This window comes from Nanorana parkeri, unplaced genomic scaffold (genome assembly GCF_000935625.1).
Source record: "Nanorana parkeri isolate BGI_ZX_2015 unplaced genomic scaffold, ASM93562v1 scaffold556, whole genome shotgun sequence".
NCBI lineage: Eukaryota > Metazoa > Chordata > Amphibia > Anura > Dicroglossidae > Nanorana > Nanorana parkeri.
The window spans coordinates 568,928-591,791 of record NW_017306824.1 but is presented as its reverse complement, the minus strand read 5'-3'; the positions used below and the strand labels follow the sequence as shown (position 1 = coordinate 591,791).

The 22,864-nt window shown below is 41.4% G+C and overlaps 1 protein-coding gene across 1 annotated transcript in view; it reads left to right on the top strand.

Moving 5' to 3' along the window:
- TIMELESS (timeless circadian clock) overlaps positions 1 to 22,864 on the top strand; it is a 49,897-nt gene that overhangs the window by 5,275 nt on the left and 21,758 nt on the right. Inside the window, exons 3-15 of the mRNA XM_018562020.1 lie at positions 1,806 to 1,920; positions 2,373 to 2,435; positions 3,924 to 4,025; positions 5,178 to 5,333; positions 5,796 to 5,929; positions 7,629 to 7,716; positions 12,555 to 12,731; positions 13,586 to 13,803; positions 15,487 to 15,590; positions 15,709 to 15,878; positions 21,074 to 21,196; positions 21,277 to 21,428; positions 21,530 to 21,627. Of these exons, the coding sequence (XP_018417522.1) occupies positions 1,806 to 1,920; positions 2,373 to 2,435; positions 3,924 to 4,025; positions 5,178 to 5,333; positions 5,796 to 5,929; positions 7,629 to 7,716; positions 12,555 to 12,731; positions 13,586 to 13,803; positions 15,487 to 15,590; positions 15,709 to 15,878; positions 21,074 to 21,196; positions 21,277 to 21,428; positions 21,530 to 21,627 (1,700 nt within the window). The remainder of the gene's footprint in view (positions 1 to 1,805; positions 1,921 to 2,372; positions 2,436 to 3,923; positions 4,026 to 5,177; positions 5,334 to 5,795; positions 5,930 to 7,628; positions 7,717 to 12,554; positions 12,732 to 13,585; positions 13,804 to 15,486; positions 15,591 to 15,708; positions 15,879 to 21,073; positions 21,197 to 21,276; positions 21,429 to 21,529; positions 21,628 to 22,864) is intronic.

Here is a 22,864-nt window from a genome sequence, read left to right as displayed (position 1 = left end):
GCAGTACCACACTGCATGGCTTGTCCATTTACATTTCTTCAGTCGACTCCTGTTTTTCTATTGGAAGTGATTTGAGCGGCTGTAAAGCCATGCTATCACTTCTATGGGTTCCTCAACATGACACCCCCCTGCCCAACTACCTCTGCCATATATTACAGGATCTGCTTCCCCTCCTGTGGGTTTTGGATGGCCAATGCAAGGAAAACAGAGGGGGCTATTGACATTAATAGAATTAAGTGACAAAAAGTTAAAATAAAGTTAAAATTTCATAAATATTTTTTTTTAAAGCCCCTTGCACACACACATGCAAACATAAAAACATGCATTGGTGTGCCTGCGTAAAATGCATTTGGTAACACCGCACACCTCACGGAGAGCAAATATTCTAATAATGCATCTCTAGTTTACTTCTATATTTTTAAATGAGAACTATTGGGAGAGTAAAGTGTACTCTTCCCATTAGTTTGAGCTGGTGTGTGACACTGCAGCTGTCACACGCTGCCTCAATAGGACCAGAACTGAGTAATCACAAACGGCTGATCGCTCAGCTCATGGCTTCTCCCTGCAGAGAGTGGTGGCTGTCGGTCACAGCTCCCTGCATGGATTTCCCCCTCCCCTCTCTCTGTTTTCTAGTGCCTATTGGAGGGAGGGACAGATGGGGGAAGGGGCGGGCACAACTGCCCCTGAATCTGGCTCTAGAGCCGGATGGATCCCGTCAATATTGGCGGGATATTTCCCAGCTGCAGCGTGGCTCTGCGCTGTTGGCATATAGTGGGCTGTAGCCCGCTATATGCTGACTTTGGGTTACAGGAGTACATTAATGAATGTACTCCTGTGACCAAAAAGAGAACTATAGCCAAAAAAAAGTTTGGCTTTAGTTATCTTTTTAAGCTGTGTCCCTCAACAGACAATCAAGAAAAGTATTTTACGGTGAGTACAAATATCCTATTTTCTCTAAGTCCACTGTGGGACGCAGCTCCCTCCCCTTATATGCTATCGTTCTTTTTTTTTTTTTGGAGTTCTTGCTACAACTGGCCAGGTACGTGTGGTTATAGCCTCAAGAGGGCTTACCTTCAGTTTTCTATTTGCCTAGTGTCCATTTCTCCTGTAGGCGACAGTGTAAATCTAGGTTGCTTAATTATCAAACTATGTCCCTCAACGAACTCCCAAAAAAAGATTTTACGATTAGTATAAAAATCCTATTTTATTTATTTTTTCTCCTGAACTGCTATTTGTCTGGCTGTTATACTGAGACACTGACTTGAAAACTATATTTAATTTAGACAAGTCAGAAGTCCTAAGTCCTTATCTACGTACTTGTTCTGGTTCCTTGACAGAGTATAGACGCAAGTGGGTCTGAATGGCAGCCTGGTAACTTTGCATTTTTATAGCAAGGACAGCCTCCATGTTCCTGTCATGACAGGTTTCCTTTAAGTACAATAAATGTTCATGTGGTTGGGGAGCAGAATAGCACATTTGTCTAATAAAGCAAATACTACATATTTCTTTAAAAGCAGGTTTGTACATATGTGATTACAAACTTTACCCAGCCAGTCATTTAATTATAACACTAATGCCTATTAATCTACAAATGTTGTAATGTCATAGATTTTCTTTAAAATATGGCATGATAAATGGTATACATTAGTTGATTTAAAGTTAATATATGTAATTATTTTGATCTGTGTTGGTTTGTGTAATGAATTCTGTTACCTATTATTTTATATCTGTAAAATCCTCATCATACCTGTAATGTAAATTGTAATGTAGCCATTTAGTCATTTTGAATATGTTATAAATTCTAGGTTGATGGTAAATCTTACTCAGCCAGCTCTTCTGTGTTTTGGGAAAGTTCCTCAGGATCCCACCTTCCGCCATTATTATTTGCAGGTGGTGTCCTATTTGCAGGCATATAAAGAGGTGAGTTCATATGTCAATGTAGCCTAAAGCCCAACTCTGGGCTAAAAAATGTTTTATATTTTTTTTTGAAGACCCAGCTGAGGTATAAAAATGAAGTTTTTTACGGCAATAATCCATTTCAATCTGAAGCTGTGCCACCAATCCCACCCTCCTGTAATTTGTATGTGTAGCCTGAGAACATCCTCTGGAGCGTTTGGAGTGCAGTTAAAAGTTGCATGGAAGCATAAAATGGAATTGGTTGTGTGATCCATCATTTGTACCATTCATACAGTGTCTTTGCATTAAATGACTGCTTGCTGCAGCTATGGTGTGTCCTCAGGGTGCTAATAAAGGTTTACTTTAAGTACGGTAGTACATATTTTATGATGCTAAAAACACATTGAACACCATGTATTTGACGAAAATGTATGAACACCACTTTCCTTAAAAAATTTCCGTTTCCCTTTTATTAGGCATTTGCAAATGAGAGACTCTTTGTAGTGTTGAGTGAAAAGCTCTATGATTTGCTGCAGATGGTAAGAATTCCTACATCAGCTATCAAATGTCTTTTTTTTTTTTAAGTTCATATGAAGATCTATCAATGCAAAAGTTTTTTTTGTTTTTCTCATTAACCTCTTCATGAACAGAGGTCATTGAAGTCTGGATGCCCAGATTGTATGTAGCAGTTTCAGTATACATTATTTAAGGGTGATTTAAATTGCCTACCTAAAATAGGTTTTTTAAACTAGTCCCAAAATACTTTTCTTGAAATCCAATGGAGGGACACAGAAAGCCCTCACTATCGGGTTATACTGCTACCGTATCTGCATTAGGTTATGGCCCTGAGAAAAACAAAACTGGAGGGCAGCCCAGGATAACCCCTCCTACTACCAGCATGTCTCAGTTTTGTAGCAAAGCAGTACCGAGAGCATGATCATTAACACAAAGGGGTGTAGGGACCACTCTCCCATGTGAGAAAGTCTGCCCAGGAAAAGGGACTGCCTTGATACAGGCTACCATCAAACCCTGGATTCTTATGCAAAAGCAGAGAGTCAGATGACTCTTGGACTAAAGAGCATGAGTCTGAAGTTTCTCCTAAGAGAAAAAAAGTCTGGCCTAAATTGTGTCTAGAACTAAACACGGATAATCCAAATCATTTCACTGCACCGATTTCTAAAGTATCAGGATCTATCCAAGTTGTAATTTCTGGGCAGTCAAGGCTCCCGGTGCTCAGCCTAATCTGTCTACACAGTGTGTTGTCAGCCATAGGGAAAGCTTTGAGGTAGTGCCAATAGCTCTGGACCTGTTCTGCTACCAGAATGGAGTCTGGAAAGTGCCTTTTCCAGAACCCAGTGTCCGAAGGTCACTTACAGGCTAGTCCTGCAATGTCCAGGTGCAGTGGAGTCCAGTTATGGCCCTCCAAAACCCAGGCAAAGGACAGCTGCACTGGATAGCTGCACCGAAGAGACCAGTTCTAGCTGCACTCTAGAGAAAAGTCTTCATTGAAGAAAATATGTTGAACAATGTTGAAAAATGATGCTAGCAAAATTTAAGTTAGACTTTTCCCAGGAGAGCAGTAATAAGATGTCCATCCTCCTAGGACACTAGCAATAAACTAGGGTATTCAGGTAGTAGGAAGGGACATCTTGGGCTGGCCTACAGTTTTTTGTTTGCTTGTCTCCCATCCTCCTGTGGGTAGCGGTATGACCCAAAGGTGATTGACTTCTGTGTTCCTCAATGGATGGGGAAAAAAACAAGGTAAAAATACTTTCTAATAGGCATATAAGGCTTTTAACTGGTACAAAGTTTTAATAAGCACCTTGCTCATATTTTTAAATGTAAGCAGAGAAATGGTTCATAGTGGAAAAAAAATAATGCGTTTATAGTATTAATACATAGGTTTTTTTTTAATGAGTTTTGTAATGGTTTTTAACACTGCTTCATTCTCTGTGCACAGTGAGTACGGAAAGATATAGAGCAAGGGGGTTGAAAATGAATTTGATTTTAACCTTTGCTTTTCATAGGACTGGGAGCAGCGTGAAGAAGAACATAACTTATTAATTGAAAGGGTTCTTCTTCTGGTGCGCAATATCCTTCATGTGCCTCCTGACCCAGATGAAGAAAAGGTAGTAATCACCCTTTTAGGGCTTTTTAATTTAAATATAAATGCTAGGAACTATATTTGGATGTATACAATATGGAGAAAAGTATGGTGTTTACAGCAACTACTAAATTGGTGGATACTTCATGTTTAAGGGCCCATGTACATCTATGCACCTGAAGGAGCGCCTGTGTTAATGGCTCCCCAGCACATTAAGGCAAATCACCATAGTCTGTTGCCTCAAAAATGTTGGCACTTCCGATTTTTGTGAAGTTTTGGTACCATATCAGCCCATTATTTGTAATGGGATATCTTTTGCAATGCATGTTAACCCGTGACATAATGTACGTTAACACACGTGCATTATTGCCCCCACACAAATGTTAATGAGCACTGACGTGTTCCTATGGTCAGTGCACGCACCTGTGTCTTAATAATATAATAGTTTAATTTCCATTGAACGCCAACTGTGTAAAGTTTGTATGTATGAAGAGGAATAAAGTTATTCACTCACCATGAAAACCGTCCACATTTCAGTGGATGAACAGAGATTGCTGGTTGGCTGCAAGATGCATTTTACCAGTCTGAGATGTGCTTCATTGGTTGCTATATGTCCTCAACTTTATGAACATTTACTGTATGTTCTACCCAGTCATAGCAGTCTGTCTTCACTGCAGCCTGATATACCAGGTTCTGAATCCTAAAGCTTGAGACACCAAGTTGAAGTAGGCCTGTAATGGTATCTATAAAATAGAACTCCTTTAAAAAAGTAGTACAATTCTATAATGTTCCACTAACAACTTTATAAAATATTCTTCTGCTAATTTCTCACTAGGAAAATACTGGCATGCTAAACCACCTGTGTCTCTTAGGGCCTCACTTGCTGAGACAGATACTTTGTTCCTGTTAGATTCTTAATGTATTCTGCATATGGTAAATGCAGCAGAAGAACTGGACACTTCCCAGAATGCATTTTCTGTAGTAGAAGTAAGGATCTAAGCTGTGCGGGAATAGAGCCTAGATCTATTACTGGGTAATCTTTCTTCTATAGTTCTGTATAAATAAAAGGAAAAGCAGGTGTTCAGTGCAAAATATATAATCTACACACACACACTGTATATGATATTGTGGAAATCTTACATTGTGGTGGACACATTGCTTGTGTGCTCTTTTCCAGGGTGTTGATGATGATGCCAGCGTTCATGATAGAGTGCTGTGGGCAATCCACATGAGTGGAATGGATGACCTTGTGAAGTTTTTGGCTAGCTCTGAAACTGAGCAGCAATGGAGTATGCATGTGCTGGAAACTGTGTCACTCATGTTCAGAGATCAGGTAAGTGCCTGCCAGATTCCTCTGTTACATTAGGAAGTAGACATTGACAATGCCTGTTCACTCTCTCAGTAAAAAGAACATGTTTCTAATTTTGGTAGTCAAACATTTTCAGCTAACTAGATATTCTTGATAGTTACAAAATGCGTGTCAATTAAATTGTCCCTGATTTATTATAACTGTGAACGCATCTCTACAAATCCAGACTGTAAACAGGGAAAATGATGATGCTTCTAATTAGACTTTAAATGCTGTATTGTTTTTGTGCTGCAAGATGTGACTGATTGCTTGTCAGTGGTGACAGGATTGCATCCCTAACGTCTTAAATGGCTGCCTCTATAATTCTGTAAACTCCCCAAATATTCCAATGTACAGTATTATTTTCTTTTACAAAGTGCTTGTTATAACATGTATTATAGTGCTACTAGCATTTTGTTTTAACTAAATATGATTTTGGCCCTTTAGAATGCAGAACACTTGTCATCAACTGGCCAGGCTCGCTCCTCTGCAGAAAGAGTGACAGAAATGAAAGAACTGGAGATCCTCCGTCAGAGGGAAATGGCAGAGAAAAAGAACAGAGTCTTTCAGCGTGGCACACGGTGAGACTTTACAATATTAAATCCATTGAGAATAGGTCACCTCTGTTACTATAATGGGCTTAAAGAAATCAAAGCAAAGACTGCTTTTGTGAGATATTGACAGTCTTAAAGTTAGATTTTTCGGCGGTTTAGGGGGCAAACTCCCGTTATGAACACTGCCCACCTCACAATTTATGTCTTTGCCAAGCTCCATTTGACTTACTTAAAAGGTCTGTCCTGACTGATGCAGAATCTATTTACTGAAATGTAGTGAGGATGTTCCTGTTGCTCAAGAACATTTAATGTCTAGTATCTTTTGTCTAGAATCATTTCTGTAAAAGGATGAGATTCCTAATTCTCGGGTAGGAGAACTAAGCAAACATTAATGCAAATATGTTGTTGCCTGTTTTTGTAAAATACCGGCTTTTATATGGTTGTCTGTTTTCAATGCAATCAGTTATTTACCAAATGTGCATTTCATTAGTTTTAGTGCAAATTCACACCAGATGCATTATGGCTGTTTTTTTGCACTTTTTTTTTTCTCAGTGCAGTGTTGTGCAATGTGGTACAATTTCACCATGCTCTGGCTGCAGATACACAAATGTAATTTGTGACATTTCAATAAAGTCAAAAAAGCAAACATACATACATACATACATACATACATACATACATACATGCATCAGGGCATTTCCACTATTTCTCTCGCCACACACCAGCGGCCATGCGTTTAGCACACCTTACTGGTGTGAATCCACTGTTAATGGGTCCCATGACCTGTTTTATATTCATAAAGGCAAGAATGGATTTGCATGGTACATGCCAGTGAAGATTACTTTGGTGATTCTGTATGATGCAGGGCTGCACTTGGGTTATCTTATTTCTTCTCTTCACACTCGTTCCTGCGGTAAAGTGATATGTGTAGACGTGCTACAGGGTCCACAGATCTTCATAGTTGAATTCTGACCAGTGTGGCAATAGCAGTCAATAAATACTTCCATAAAGTTGAGTACTAAGTACTCAAAGTACTAAAGCCTCAAAGTTTATAACAGTAGCACATCTGTATAGATTATTCTAACACAATAGATTAACAATTTCTTCCCACAAAGCACAAAAACGCTTACTTTTCTGTGTGTTTTATGCCGCATTCTTCAGGTTCCTTTTGAACCACACACTCCTAATGTCACCAGTTAGAAATCATGGAAATACATGTCCCATTTTTTGTGCTACTGCGCATGCGTGCCCCTGCAATAAAATAAAAAAACTTGCTGAACAAGGAAATGCTGCCTACACCTACACACACAGTCAGCATGGACTACACACACACACAAACCATGCCCTGTGCTTCTCCTCCAAGGGAAGTGATTGAAAAGCAGCAAAGCTTCGGAAGCTGCTTGTCAATCACTTTTCTTGGAGAAGGAGCAGAGGGTGTGTCTTTTCTGGCTGTCTATGCATGCCTGCACAGGCAGCATCATCACGTTGCATAGTAGTTAGGTGCCGGGATCGCGCACAAGAGGGTAGCTCCATAGTACCCTGGAAGTGAAAACAGTCACCCTGAAACGGAACACGGAAGTGGAGGCAGCGCAAAGGGGGCCAGCTGAATGGGGAGGGAATTACCACTTCACTACCACAAACATCCACAGTAGGTCTTCACTTACTTGTGTATATAAATAATTCAACTTTAATATCCCTTTTAAAGAGGTTTGTTTTCTGTTTCCAGGCATTCCCGATTTGGTGGCTCCTATATTATTCAGGGTTTGAAGTCAATTGGGGATAAAGATATAATATATCACAAAGGGCTTCATAATGTAAGTGTCAACTTGGATCATTTTGCTTCTAAATTCTACACTTTGCATGTGTCTGTTGATAGAAAAGTAGTGTGTACTTTGATTTGACTTTTATTTACTACTGATAGGGTGGCCATACACCATGAGATTCTTCTCACAAAAATGACTAGATTTCCCCATCAATGCCAAAAAATGTGGATGGTAGAAGTTTCCCTGTTTGGTACTGTATTATGTCAGCCTGCGCCTGATTCGCTGCAGTCACTGTTCAGCTGACAATTTTCCACCTGGCTCCGTTTGACAAAATTCAGTTGAAAAATGTACTTTTATCAAGCCGGGTGATGCCTGCAGGGCTACCCACAAATTGAATTTTGGCTGATTCAGTAGAAAATAGAGGACATTCGATCTATACAGGGCCACACTATTTTCATTTTCGTTTTTTCCTGCTTTATTCTCGATTTATCATCCTGTTTATTGTTCTAATGTGCAGATAACTGGTGGTACACATTGACCTTTAAATAGGTTCTGTCATCTTTTTGAGCTTCACAGGGTCCAGAAGGAGACAAAAAATTTTAAGATTGGTTGTGCTTCAGCAAAAGTGTTAACTTTAGATGCCCTGAGATGTTTACATTAAATTAACCTATAATTAAGTTGAAACTTTACATAAATCAGAGGGACAAATGTCAGCATTACCAAATTATTATTTTAATAAAAATGAAATTTCTTAATCATACATTACAGGACACATGATGGCAATTCTGAAACCATAGGTTATGCTGCAACATTCAGAAGATTGGACACTGGCAAAACAAAGCTGTAATGACAGCCTAGTATATCCCACTCCCAGAAAGCCTACATTTTTGGCTGGTGTCCATAGGAGAATGGATTCTCAGCTGTGAGAGAAACAAACCCCTTTTTCCCATTTTTTTTTTTTTTGTTTTTTTTTTGTTTTTCTTCCCAAGATCTGTCTTCCTGCAACTTTTCTTCAACAAGCCGCAGAGCTACTAAGGCTGCCTCTTGCAGCTTCTGGATTGGTCACTCCTGAGCTTTGCCCTGTGGACCATAACCAAACTGCACCAAGATGAAGATGGGGAGGCTGGCCTGTAATGTTCCCTCTGAGCAATGATCCTGTATCCAGATGTTTACCTAGGCAACACGTTCTCTTAGCCCAGCATTTTTCAACTTTTTTTTTTTTTTTTAGTCACGGCACCCTTTAAAAGTATGTCAAATCTCAAACACCCCAGTCTAAAATGTAAAAACCGTAAATGTAAAAGACAAGCTATGGTCCCTCTGAAATCTATACCTGACCGTTATTCGATATTGGGGTCTGGTGTGGATTTAAAAAAAAAAAAGTGGGGTTCCACCCTTCACATCAGAGTCCTGCCCCTTCACGTTTGGAACCCCCTTCACATCAGGTGCCCCCTTGCCAACATCTCCTCAAAGGCAGCCTGACCTTCATGCTGTTCTCGCACAGCTCCTTTCTTAAGGGATCATAGATATTGTCCCGGTAGAGGGAGCCCAGGGTTTACAATCTCCAAGGCAAAAGGAGGTATTCACCTCCCATACAGGAACGAAAGATTCCTTCAGGTTCAAAAATTCTGCATAGAATGTGCCAGGTCAGGCAGTCTTTCCATTTACCCAGAAGGTTTTATGGTCTCTGTGGACAAGAAGGATGCTTGCTTATGCATTAATGCTACCTGCGTTTTGCTGTGGGCACATAACATTACCAATTTGCTGCCCTTTCCTGTCCACTGCACTGCACTTCTCTCTTTGCTTTGCTCTAAGGCTCTTGTCGTGGGATATTTGGAGGATCTGCTAAAGGAACAGTCGGCGCAGGCTCTCATCAGCCAATGTATGTCAAACGGTGTCGGCCCTGCAGAGATTCAGTTAGATTCTGAATATCCAGAAATCAGCGATGGATGTGACTTATTGCTTAGAGTGTTTGGGCCTAATCTGGGGCATGGCCCTCTTTAGGGTCTTCCTTCCCCCCAGCCACAAGTCCAGGCTGTCCACTCCCACGCTCAGGACATGCAGTCCAGAAGCTGCCCAACTATACATTTTTTTCCTGAGAGTTCTAGGCCTAATGGTGACCTCCTTCGAGGCAGTCCCATATGACAAGTTTTGTTCTAAACAGATGCAACTCAACATTCTGGCAGTGTTGGACAAGCAGGCTCAGTCCCTGGATTCGCCCCATGCACCTGACCAGCAAGACCAGGCTCACCTTGGCGTAGTGGATTTATATTCCGCCACTGGAATCTGAGAAACAGTTTCTCCCGATAGTCTGGAAGGTGTTCACAATGGAAGCTAGTCTATCGGGCTGGGGAGGAGTCCTCCATACATGCTCCATACAGGGGACTTGGTCCTTGGTAGAAGCTCCACTCCCACTCATTTTTCTGAAGATAGGGGAAGTTTGATTGGTTTCTTGCCAGGACCAAGGATGTTTGGGCCTTTGCAGTAGATTCCCTGGTGACTCCGTGGGATCAGTTTCACCTGATCTACACCTTTCCCTTGCTGTAGCTCCTTCAACAGCTGCTCCATAGAAACGAGATGGAAGGCATTCCAGTGATTATCGATGGACTGAACTGACCCAGGAGGATGTGGTCCTGTGGGGCCTCCTGGATCTGTCACAAGGGTCGCTCTACCATCCTGCCTTTTAGTCACTGACTTATAATGGCTTGGCTATTGAGGCCCTCATCTTAAGGGATCGGATTTGGCATCCGTTTCCATTTAAAGTCTATCATCGCATTTGGAAGTTGAAGTTCGCTTGGTGCGAGGCAAGGAAATTCCATCCCAGGAATTTTCTCTTTGGGACCAATTCTGTCTTTCTCCAGTCTGGACTGGACCAGCATTTAGCCTTGAGCTACAATCAAGGGTTCTTTTTCTAGAGGCCGTTTGCCTCCCACTGTTTAGTGAAGGCCTTTGTGCAGGGTGTCACTCACATTGTTACTCCTGTATGTTCCCCTGTGACTTCAGAGGACCTGGTCATGAGCCTATTAGGGATACTACTCTGTCTAACCTCACAAGGTTGCCTTCCCCATTGCCATTACTTTCTGCAAGGCAAGTTTCTGAAGTGCTAGCCTTGCCCCGTAGGGAACGCTTTATTGTGTCCACAAGGAAAAGGTTTTTAAGGCTTCCCAAGGTGATTTTTTTTCCCCCTTAACAAAAACATTGTTTTACCATTTCTCTTTTCCTGCACCTAAACATTGTAAAGGAGATTTCCCTCCATTGTCATGATGTGGTAGGGTACTCTTCATGTTTATCTCTATATATTTAGAGCTTAGGTCCAACTCTCTATTTGCCATTCCTGGAGGTCCCCGCAGGGGTCAGCCGTCTTCTTGTTCCACTGTTGCTAGGTGGGTTTGGCAAACATTTGTCCAAGCTTATGACCTCAGGAGTCAGATTACCCTTTTTCGAGTCAGGGCACACTCCACTAGATCCCTTAGTTTTTCCTGGGCTTTTCTGCATCAAGCTTCAGTTTCCTGGGTGGATGTTCAGGTCTCAGCAGATGCCTGCTTCACTTGTATGGTCTTCAAGCAGCACTGTAGTTTGTGGGGCACCATCTGTTCCTTGTTTTTTTTGGGTGCCCGTTAGCTGATTGTTTTGCTGTGTTGTCCATCCCTCAGTAGGTCTGCTTTATGTCCTGTGGTTTTAGAATTACCATCCCTGTGTCCTGTAATAATTAAGCAAAAAGGGATTTTGTCTTACCTGCAAAACCCTTTTTCTGGAGTACATTGTAGGACACATGTCCCTCCCCTCTGTTTCTTATGTACTCCCATCCTTGCTTGCTACAAAACTTAGGCTTGCTGGGGTGAGATGGGTTTTTACTGGGCTGTCCTTACAGCTTTGCTTTGCCAGCTCTCATGCTAGCACAAGTGGTGGCAGCCATTACTGAAGGCAGTCTGCTTTTAATCAACCATGACATAGGAGGCCCAAAAGGTTTGTCCAAATTATACAAAAGTATATACTATTCTACTAATATTATACAAAAAATGAATAAAATCTATAAACGGAAACACATATTGAATGCATTAACACAGCGTCAAAGGCTGTTTACATTAACAGGCTGGTACATTAGGTACCAGCCTGTAATACTCCATTTTTCAGCTTTCAGTATTACGATGGTTTGACTAACGGGTAGAGCTTTCCTTTGACAATATTTAATAACCACTGGGTTTTTTATTTTTTGCTACAGAAAGGGAAAAAAAAAGACCAAAAATGATGGGGGAAAAAAACAGTTTCCCTTATTTTCTGTAAAAATTGTCAGAACAGTATGAACACCCCTGAAATTACCCCTTTTTAGAAAGTAGACACCCCACAAATATTGGGGGAAATGAAGAAACATGCTGGTATTGGGGAGGTGAAAATGTGATGCACTAGAAACGGAACATCCAATCATACACAGAGGGATCAGGAGGTAATGAATGGGTCAGATAAACAGTGGGAGGATGGAGATGATGGGGTTAATGAGCAGGTTTGCAGGATAATTGAGATGAATTGTTAGTATACAAGTCCCAATGAGAGACAGGCTGGAGCTTAGATGTGTAGTAAAGGAGGGGGGTGGGGGGTCAGTGGGTTAAAAAAAAATGATCTCGCGTAAGCTTTCTCAGTGGGCGAAACAGCTGGCTGCAGGCTTTTTGATACAGCGGCATTTCCAATAGTGGTGGGTAAATAATAGTTCACCACTCTGCTGTTTATAAAGGTACTGTGGTAGTAAAGCAGTGGTGCTAATCTTTTACATGTACATCAAAAAAATAGACCACACTGGTTCCCCTTTTTAAGAATTTTTACGTTGTATAGAAAGCTTTTTTTCTCTCAATGTTATAGCAAGTAATCATATTGTAATGTTTGCTGTATTTTGACAGTATAAAAATTATACTCACGATCTTGGGAAAGAACTGAAAAGGGTCCCCAAAAGAAAGCTGCAAGCCAAGGACACAGAGCTCCGTCACCGTTCTGCCCTCAATGTGCGTCTCTTCCTCAAGGAGTTTTGCAACGACTTCCTGGAAAACTGTTATAACAGACTTATGTACATTGTGAAGGTGAGAATTGATTATCTTGGCCTGTGTGATTCTCTTAACTTTTTTAGGATGAGATTATTTGGGGCATTGTTTATTCAGCCAAGATGTAGCTACATAATCAATGTATCACAGTGGTACCAAATGCAGCTACCATCCTTATGAACCCTAAAGCATTGGTCCAGGTTTTTGTTTTATTATTTCCTTACAGAATCAAGAATGTGGGTCTCAGTTAAAAGAAAATGTGTCCTGAAAAAAGCATGGGTGCTGCCATTGCTGAACTCTTAAAAATGCTATTTTTTTGTAGCAACTCTGACCCCCTTGATTAAAAAAAATGCATAAGTGACCTAGAACTGCTGTGTGAAAAGATACTTCTGACTTTACTGATCTGCTAATTTCTTCTAGCTAATTAACACAAAGTTTTCAAGCCAGTGGGTCTGTAGGATAGCCAGGAAACTAGCATTTCAGAATTCAGCAATGGCAGTCCCCAATGTGCAGTTTCAGATTTCCTTCTAAAAATTATAGTTTGCCGGCTGGTGTGCTGATCCTCTGAGTTCCATTTTAATTACTCATCGGCCCAGAATAAGTACAGCCTTTGGCCTTCTCCATACTTGTTCTGGGTCATTCGAAGAACTAGTCATTTTAAAACAAAAATGACAGGTTTCCTTCTTTTGAGGAACCCAAATCAATAGAGAGAAACCTACACAAATAGGGGGCAAGGATAACCAACTCCACACAGTGTGTTGAGACTTGAACTCAGGACTTCAGTGTCACATGAACACCGTGCTAACCACTAATTCACCATTTTGTCCAGCTACTTCTGTTTTATGCACAGTTACCAACATTCAATGTATGATTTGTTGGAATCCCTCCTTTAGGATCACCTAATTCGGGAGAAGGCTCAGCAGCACGATGAGACATATTACTTGTGGTCTATGGCTTTCTTTATGGCCTTCAATAGACTCTTCCGTTTTCGACCAGAGCTTGTGTCTGAAACAGTTAGCGTAAGAACATTCCATTTCATTGAGCAAAACCTCACCAACTACTATGAGATGATGCTGGCAGATAAAAAAGAGGCTACCTCCTGGGCACGCAGGTAGGATTCCTTTTTGTTTTTTCAGTGAATAGTAAGTCATCACTATTTAAATGCACTCTATCTAAAAAGATGTTACTTGCAGCAGCTGTGATTTATTTTTTTCCTTTACTTTTTGAAGGTAAGAGTTATGTACAAACTGCTACTAAAATAGTTATAAAAAAAGTAATGGGGGGTTGGGTTTGTTGTATTTTCAGCAATCACATATTTTAGTGCTATATTTACCTTAAAGTCACCCTGTTGCTAGCTGAAGGACGCAGACTAGGAGCACCCTGTAAAAGTGAAGAAATACCTTCATTCCTGGTGGGCAGTGACTCGATCTTTGCTCTGTTGCAGATCTAAAGCTGCCACTGCTGTCCAGCACTTCTGAATGTGTTGGATCCCTGCCTGTTTGTTATACATGTGTGTGTACAATATGTATTTATGGTTTGGTCTTTACTAGCATCTTATTGTTTTCTTATTGGAGTGTAAAAATCATCATTGGCAATTAAAGGAGAACTATGGGGTCAGTGCTTTTCCCCATAGTTCTCCTAAGGGTCACGGGAGGACACAAACTAGCATCCTCCCTTCACCCAGCTACAGCGTCCTCCCGTCACCCAGCTACAGCTCGCGGTATACTGAAACGCAGCAGCCGGAGCGGATCCCTACATTTCTGTCTGGATCCACCCAGCTGCGTGAGTAACAGCTGGCTCTGCCTATCTAAAGGGCCAGCTGTACCCACCCGTCCGTTCCGCCAGTCAGCGCTGGAGGATCGGACAGTTGAGGGGGGAATCCCTGCAGGGCGCCGTGAGTGACTGTCACGGCTCTCTGCAGGGATAGATCGAGAAGCGAGCGCGCAACGCTATGTGTTTGCTCATTTCCCGATCTATTGAGCCGACCTGTGACAGTTTCATTGTCACAGGTCAGCTCGAACTATGAGTGAGGCAGAGTGATTTTCACTCGCCTCATAGTTCTCCTTTTAAAGTGACATTAAACCCTCAGATTTTTTAACATAAACCAATACTGTAATGTGCGCCTTACTGTAATCCATGGTTGTTTCCCTTCTCTTTGCTGCTCTTCCTTTTAAATCCTCATGTCTTCTCATGCTGGGGGAGAACTTCCCTTTTCAGCTCAGGGCCTCTTCCTGTAGTGCTTGCTCGGGTTACAAGCCTATACAAACCTATACACAGACACCATGTATCCATTCCTGAGACAAGGCAGTCTGCTGCAAAACAGAAGTTCTGCAGAGCATGAGAACAGATACAGATTTAAAAGGAAGAGCAGCAAAGAGAAGGGAAACAACCATGGATTACAGTATTGTTTTATGTTAAAAAATGTAGGGTTTAATGTCACTTTAAGAATTGCTCAGTCAGTATTGTAGGTACCATTCACAGCTTACAATCTGTAAAGGCGGTACTCATTTCTAAAACCCCTGTTAAGGTTTTTTACTTTTATATGGTTCTAATTATAAAAAAAATTACATGTTTTAATTCTATCCTATTTGTGTAATTTTTTGGTGTTAATTATTTGAATGTGTGTTTTGCTTCATAATTGGCTGTGCTTAGAAGCATTGAATTAAATACTAACAGACTTGAAAAATCTTGGTAATAAAAACAGAATTTATAAAACAAGAAATACTAACAGACTCGTTTGCCATCTGTTTGACTATGTTTTAAATCATTGTTGATATGTGTTTTGTCAATGCAGAATGCATCTTGCCTTAAAAGCTTATCAAGAACTTCTCACTACCATCAATGAAATGGATCATTCTAAGGATGAATCTGTGCGAGAAAGCAGCAAAGTTATTAAAAGTGAGTTATGTTTCATTTTCATGACTCCTAATTTATATTGTTTTTTTTATCCTAAACATATTTGTTTTACAGTCTGAAGACTGTAGCTATAAATCTTTTCCTATGTTTGTATCCTCAGATAATATATTCTATGTGATGGAATATCGAGAGCTATTTCTTGCACTGTTTAGAAAATTTGATGAAACAAAACAGCCACATTCATTCCTAAAAGATTTGGTAGAAACAACCCATTTGTTCTTGAAGATGTTGGAAAGGTTTTGCAAAGGAAAAAGATCCATAATGGTCCAGGTAAAATCCACCATAAATGTAGCATGTAAAATATATTAACTACATTAAAATTCTTTCTTTTAGGTGTGTTAATCTGGCCAGTACATTTCTCTTCCATTCATTGAAGAACACAGGCGGTTCCTTAATATCTATACCAATGGGCAGGGCTTGAAAAATGTTATTATAAAACATTTATTCTTACCCATATTTTTAGTAAAACATAAAAGTCGGGGTGACGTCGGGTAAATAGACACCAAACATGTCAAGCCTTAAAATTGCGTGCGCCCGCAAAATTGCAAAAAACGCCCATAGGCGACGATTAAAACGCTTTTACTGTTCATCAGTTTAGTGTTATCAGTGATTAAAGGAGAACTATGGGGTTAGGGCTTTTCCCCATAGTTCTCCTTAGGGTAATGGGAGGACCCAAACTAACTGTTTTCAGATTGATGGCTGGGCTTGATTGTGGAGAAATTGGTACAGGAGGTGACTTCTTCTGGTTAGGAATCGAATTTCAGTCTCGTCCTCCAGAGCTTTTTATCACTTCCAATCTGCACCTTTCTCCACAACGTCTGGCAGATCTGCATTATGCACTTTGGGTCTTACTTGATCAGGGGGTGATTGTCACGGTGCCTTCCTCTGAAAGATTCATGGGCTTTTATACCAATCTGTTCACTGTCCCCAAAGATGGGGTAGCAATGTTCGACCTATATTGGATCTTTGCCACTGGTCTTGTCATCCCGAGGGACAATCCAAACCGCGTGCAGTGGTCTACGTCAATCATCAGAGGTCAGCTCTGCAGTAATGCTGGAGGTGGCTTGGATCCTGTCTTGGTCAGAAGCTTGCGTTCCGGCTCTGTCCTCTGTTATCGTTCAAGAGGCGAAAACTGGCAGGCGGATTATCTGGATTACCGTCAAGGTCTGGATCGGGGAGAGGTCCTTTCACTAGGATGTGTTTTCATCAGATTTGTCTTAGGTGGGGCTTGCCAGACATGGGTCTCCTGACTTCCAGCAAAACAAATGGCCAACTCCAACTCATAACCAGCTTTAAACCAAGGTGCACATGGAAGGACTTTAAATAGTACAACAGCAAAAAGTTTCCAAGCACACTCACCAGCCAGCATGCAAAAAAAACCTGTCTAACTGCTAAGGGTAAAAACTGAGGTTTTAGATGCACGTCTTCTGCAGAATATGGGAAAGCCGCACTGCCTCATCAAGGCTCCTCTGTGTAGTGTGGTCCTAACTCTAACCTATGGCAGTCTCCATCTTGGAGCACATGTAGCAAACGAGGGGCGTTGACGAGGCAGTGTGGCTTTCACATATTCTGCAGAAGACGTGTACCTAAAACCTCTGTTTTTAACCTTAGCGATTAGACAGGTTTTTTTGCATGCTGGCTGGTGAGTGTGCTGGGAAACCTTTTGCTGTTCTCCTGACTTTCAGACTCAATCGGAAGGTGCCGAGGTTTGTGGCCAGGACTCGCGATACATTGGCAGCAGCAGTGGCACCGTGGGGCAGGTTTTCTCTGACATGGATTTCCCCCTTTTTATAGCTTCTTCCTCTTCTGTTGCAGAAAATAGAGTTGGAAGGCATTTCGGTGATTCTGGTGGCTTCAGATTGACCACAATGAGCCTGGTACGCAGACGTTGTTTATCTTCTCGCAAACGCCCTCTTCTTTCACAGTGCCCAGTATTTTATCCTGCTTTACAGTCTTTGGCTTTGACAGCATGGCTGTTGAAAGCAAGGTGCATAAAGATAGAGCTCTTCACTCTGTGGTGGTCTTCACTATGCTGGGTCTTGTAAATTCAGTTCTCTGTGAATTTACTATCGTACATGGAAGGCTTACTTTCCATGGTGTGAGTCCCATGCTTTTCATCCTCGTTGGTTCTCTACTGCTAGGGTTTTGTCGTTTCTTCCACAAGGGGTGGATCATTGTATAGCACTGAGCACTGTCAAGGAGGGGCAGGTGTCCACCTTCGCAGTCCTTTTTCAGTGTCCCCTGGCCACACAGTTTGTACTTCATTTAGGGTGTTACTCGGGTGGCACCTCCTGTTAAACCGCCTTTGCTGCTGTATCTGCTTTACAGAACTCTCTGTTTGAGAATATTTGGGATATACCTTTGTTGACCGAGCAGAAGTGATCGCCACCAAAAAGGCTACCTTCTTAGACACGGTGTGTGTCTGAGTTGGCAGCATTGTCCTGTGTAAAACCCTTTTTGGTTCTTCATCGGGACAAGGTCGTTCTTCAAGCTTGCCTGTCTTTTTTGCCGAAGGTGGTAATGTCTTTCCATTTGAAGAAGGACATTGTCCTACCATCTTTTATGTTCTAAGCCTTCTCATCCAAAGGAGGTGGCTCTTCATTCTTTGGATGTGGTAAGGGCTATTTGGGTCTTTCTGGTCGTTACATAATCCATTCGGAAAACTGATTCATTGTTCATGGTCCCAGGAAGGGACAGGCTGCCTTGTCGGCCACTATATCCAGGTGGGATTCATCAGACTGTGGTTCGGGCTTATGTTAGTAAGGGTCAGGAACCTCCTTTTTGGGTCACTGCTCATTCTACCTGAGCGTTGAGGGCTTTTCATCACCAGGCATCTGTTACCCGAGTTTGTAAGGCCACTACATGGTATTCTGTCCACACTTTCTCTAAGTTCTATAGGGTGGATGTTGTGGCATCTGCAGATGCATGTGTTGGCTGCAAGGTCTTGTATTACGTGGCGTGAGCGTCTCATTCGGTTGTGGGTATGTTGTGTTCTGTTTAGCCCACCCTCTATTGTCACTACTTTGCCATGTCCCATGAGTATAGATCCCAAGGATCTGGCTTTTTCCTTCAATGAACGGAAGAGAAAATAGGATTTTTGTACTCAACATAAAATTATTTTCTCTGCGTTCATTGAAGGACACAGCACCTGCCATCTTGATGGCTTAGTGTGTTGCTGTTCGTTTACTGCTTGCTACTAATGGAGTTTATTGTTGCAGTAAGGTGGTGTGGCCATCAGCAGGGACTGCCCCTGGGCTGTTTTGGGTTTTTATGCTTAGCGGTGGCTGTATCCTTCAATGAATGCAGAGAAAAAGATTTTACGACTACAAAAATCCTGTTTTTTCAGCTTCCATTAACAGACCAAGCTGTCCAGCAAAAGTGTCAGAGGGTTGAGACAAACTATGTATTTAACACTGACAGAGGTGCTTACAATGGTCCACATTTATCCATTTAAGTAAAACTTTATCCCAAAAAGAAAAAAAACTGTTGCTGCAACTGGTTAAAAAGTGTGAACTGGAGTTTGGGTTTAATTTGTTAGTCGTGTCCATCTAAATCTGCTAGTGCATCCAACACTATCCTGTCAACAGGGTGACAATGCTGCTGTCCAAGGGTGGCTCCGTTACTCCGCCAAAGAGTGGAGACACACTTCCTATCTTAGGGTGAAACTGGCTGAATCACCAGAAGAAAAGCCTAAACCATGAAAACTAATGCAGCCACCACATTTCACAATTGAGTTGCCATGGTTCACCCTCCTTAGCTAGTATGCAAAAAAATCATATTTCAGATGATGTATGGTCCCTCTTTACACTACGTTGCTTTACAGCCAAGCTGGGCTTTCCCAAATATCTGCTATGGGCTTGTTACATCTCCACACAGACTCTGGGCAAATTTTTTTTATTAACACTGCCCAGCACAGTGTTAATTGCACTTTATCTGAGGTCTGTTTTTTTGTATGTTAAGGGAAGAGGGGTATTGGCGGAGAATCCATTCTGGGTTTTTGTATGTAAGCATACAGTGAGGAAAATAACTATTTGATCCCTTGCAGATTTTGTAAGTTTGCCCGCTTACAAAGAAATGAAAGGGCTATAATTTTTATCATCGATGTATTTTAAATGCTAGAGACAGAATATCAACCAAAAATCCAGAAAAAACGCATGATACAAATGCTATAAATTGAGTTGCAGTTCAGTGAGTAAAATAAGTATTTGATCCCCCTACCAACCAGCAATAATTCTGGCTCCCCCAGACTGGCTATGTGATACACAGATTAGTCCTGTCAATTTAAGAAGGTGCTCCTAACGACAACTTGTTATGTATATGAAAGACACCTGTCCACAGAATCTCTTTCTTCCATTCAAACCTCACCACCATGGGCAAGACCAAAGAGCTGTCAAAGGATGTTAGGGACAAGTTTTTAGACCTGCACATGGCTGGAATGGGCTACAAGACTATCAGCAAGAAGCTTGGTGAGAAGGAAACAACTGTTGGAGCGATTATTTGCAAATGGAAGAATACTAAATAACCATCTAAATGATTCAGAGAAGGATTGGGAGAAAGTGCTGCAGCCAGATGAGACCAAAATTGAGCTCTTTGGCATTAACTCGACCCGCCATGTTTGGAGGAAGAAAAATGCTGACTATGACCCTAAGAACTTCACTACAGTCAAGCACGGAGATGGAAACATTATGCTTTTGGGCTGTTTCTCTACTAAAGGTACAGGCCGACTTTGCCGCATTGTGGGGACTATGGACGGGGCCATGTATTGTAAAATCTTGGATGCGAACCTCCTTCTCTCAGCCAGAACACTGAAGATGGGTCATGGATGGGTCTTTCAGCATGACAATGACCCAAAACATACCGCCAAGTCAACAAAGCAATGGTTCAAGAAGAGGCACATTAAGATCATGGAGTGGCCTAGCCAGTCTCCAGACCTTAATCCTATAGAAAATGTATGGAGGGAGCTGAAACTTCGAGTTACCAAGCGACAGCCAAGAAACTTTAAGGATTTAGAGAAGATCTGTAAAGAAGAGTGGACCGAAATCCCTCCTGAGATGTGTGCAAACCTGGTTACCAACTACAAGAAACATCTTACCTCTGTGCTTGCCAACAAGGGTTTCTCCATCAAGTACTAAGTCATGTTTTGCTTGGTGATCAAATAATTATTTTACTCCCTGAACTGCAACTCAATAACATTGTGTTTTTTCTGGATTTTTGGTTGATATTCTGTCTCTATCATGTAAAATACACCTATAATACCTATGATAACAATTATAGACCTTTCATTTCTTTGTAAGTGGGCAAACTTACAAAATCTGCCGGGGATCAAATAAATATTCTCCCCACTGTATAATATCATTTTTGGCTATACCCAGGTCTTGAAGTGCATCCTCTTGCAGATTTGTTGATGATAAACTATACATATCTCCAGTGACAGGAAGTCTAATGTCTCTTTTCTCATTACCAAGAACCATAAAGTGAAAAGAAAGAAAAAGAAGAAACTCAACAGGAGTGCAGAGCAACAAAAAAGTCCAGAAGAGCTGGAGGAACTCTGGAAGACACTATCTGAAAGGTTAAGCAGTTGTGCTACGGTATGGCTTGTTTGTTGCTAGGAACCATTTGTATTTGTGGTTAGGGTTTCTTTTCTGATTGTCTTCTCAAACAAAACTAGGGTGCAGAAAGTCTGCCAGATGAAGTTGTGCCCTTTGATGCAGCTTCTGAAATACCTGTTGAAGAGCAAAGAAGCGAAGCTTTGGTGCGTATACAGAATGGCCTTATAAGTGGGCAGGCTGCAGAGTCCCTTGTTCTACTCCGTTCTGCCAGGTAAGCTTTGTGCTGCTGTCATTATGGTAATAGACATTGAGAATTTCACCCAATGTGATAAAGGTTGCTATTAATGCTTATCATGTGCCACTTTTCTACAGGGAAGTCTGGCCAGAGGGAGATGTGTTTGGATCTTCTGAATCAGGACCAGAGGAAGAAGTTGAACTTCTGAAACAAATTTTCTTTGCTGATCTTCCTAGTAAGTATTGTTGACTGTATCTCTTTCGTAATCTTGTTCAATTAGTACAGTTTGGTGATGGATTCAATATGCATAACTTACTACAGTTGTCTGAGTTTATTTCTCAAAGGGTATAATTGTTCTCAGTGAGTGCAGATTAGGAGTTCTTATTTACTTGAAAGTAATTCTTGATATGATTTTCTCCTTTTTGCAAGTTTTTTTCTTTAATATTTTTGTATTGAATTTATAGATTTGTAACATAGTCCCTAGAGGACGTTCTCAATGGATCAGTGCAATTACCATGTGTTTCTCACAGGAAATATTTCCTGTGAGAAACATGAAGGCTGCCATTGCTGACTTTTGTGTTCGGAAAAAATAGATTCCTGGGTGCCATGCTTGACTCTCTTGCTTGAAGACTTTCAGTCACTAACTCGGAACAAGTTATGGAGCTATTGACTTTTCAGTTTACTACAATTCTTCCAGGTTTGCATACTTGTGTTGGGACAGTAGATTACCGTAACTACTTGAAGACTGGGGTGTTGAACCCCCTTCCTGTCCAGGCCATTTTTTACTATTAAACGCTGCGGTATTTTGACTGACATTTATTAAGTCATGCTATGCCCTACCAAAATAAAGTTTTATATCATTTTTTTGGAGAGATGGAGCTTTCTTTTGGTGGTATTTAATCACCACTGGGGTTTTTATTTTTTACTAGGGTTGAGGGTTCGTGAGAGAGGGGGTTACAGGTATGGTGGTGAACGGGGAGAGTGCAGTCGATATTGAGATCTCTCCCTCTCCTCTCACGATGAAAGAGGAAAGGGAGAGAAAGCTTCAAACTGCAACCATTATTTATTTTATACGACAGCTGTGATTGGTAATTAGCTCTGTACCTTGTTTTATGAACTGCACTATCCAATGGACAGTGTGTTCACATGTTTCTGCTAGCGGTGCGCAAGAGGAGAAAAAAAAATTGCTGCAAAAAGCATCCAAGAGCGAGCCGTCCGTTTATATACAGTTGGTGGAGGCAAGTGGATAATATCCAGGCAATTGCTATTGCAGGAGGTGATTAACTCCTCAGCAAGAGAGGTCAACCCAGGTTACAGGGCATCAGCTGATTGCTAGGCTTACAGGGCCTCAAATAAGGACTATTGACGTCCGCTAAGCCTAGCAACCAGACAGAAAGAGCTAGCAAGCTGTACCTCACAAATTGCGAAGGGTACCTGTGATGTGTTAAACTTCCCCCATGCTCACCTTACAT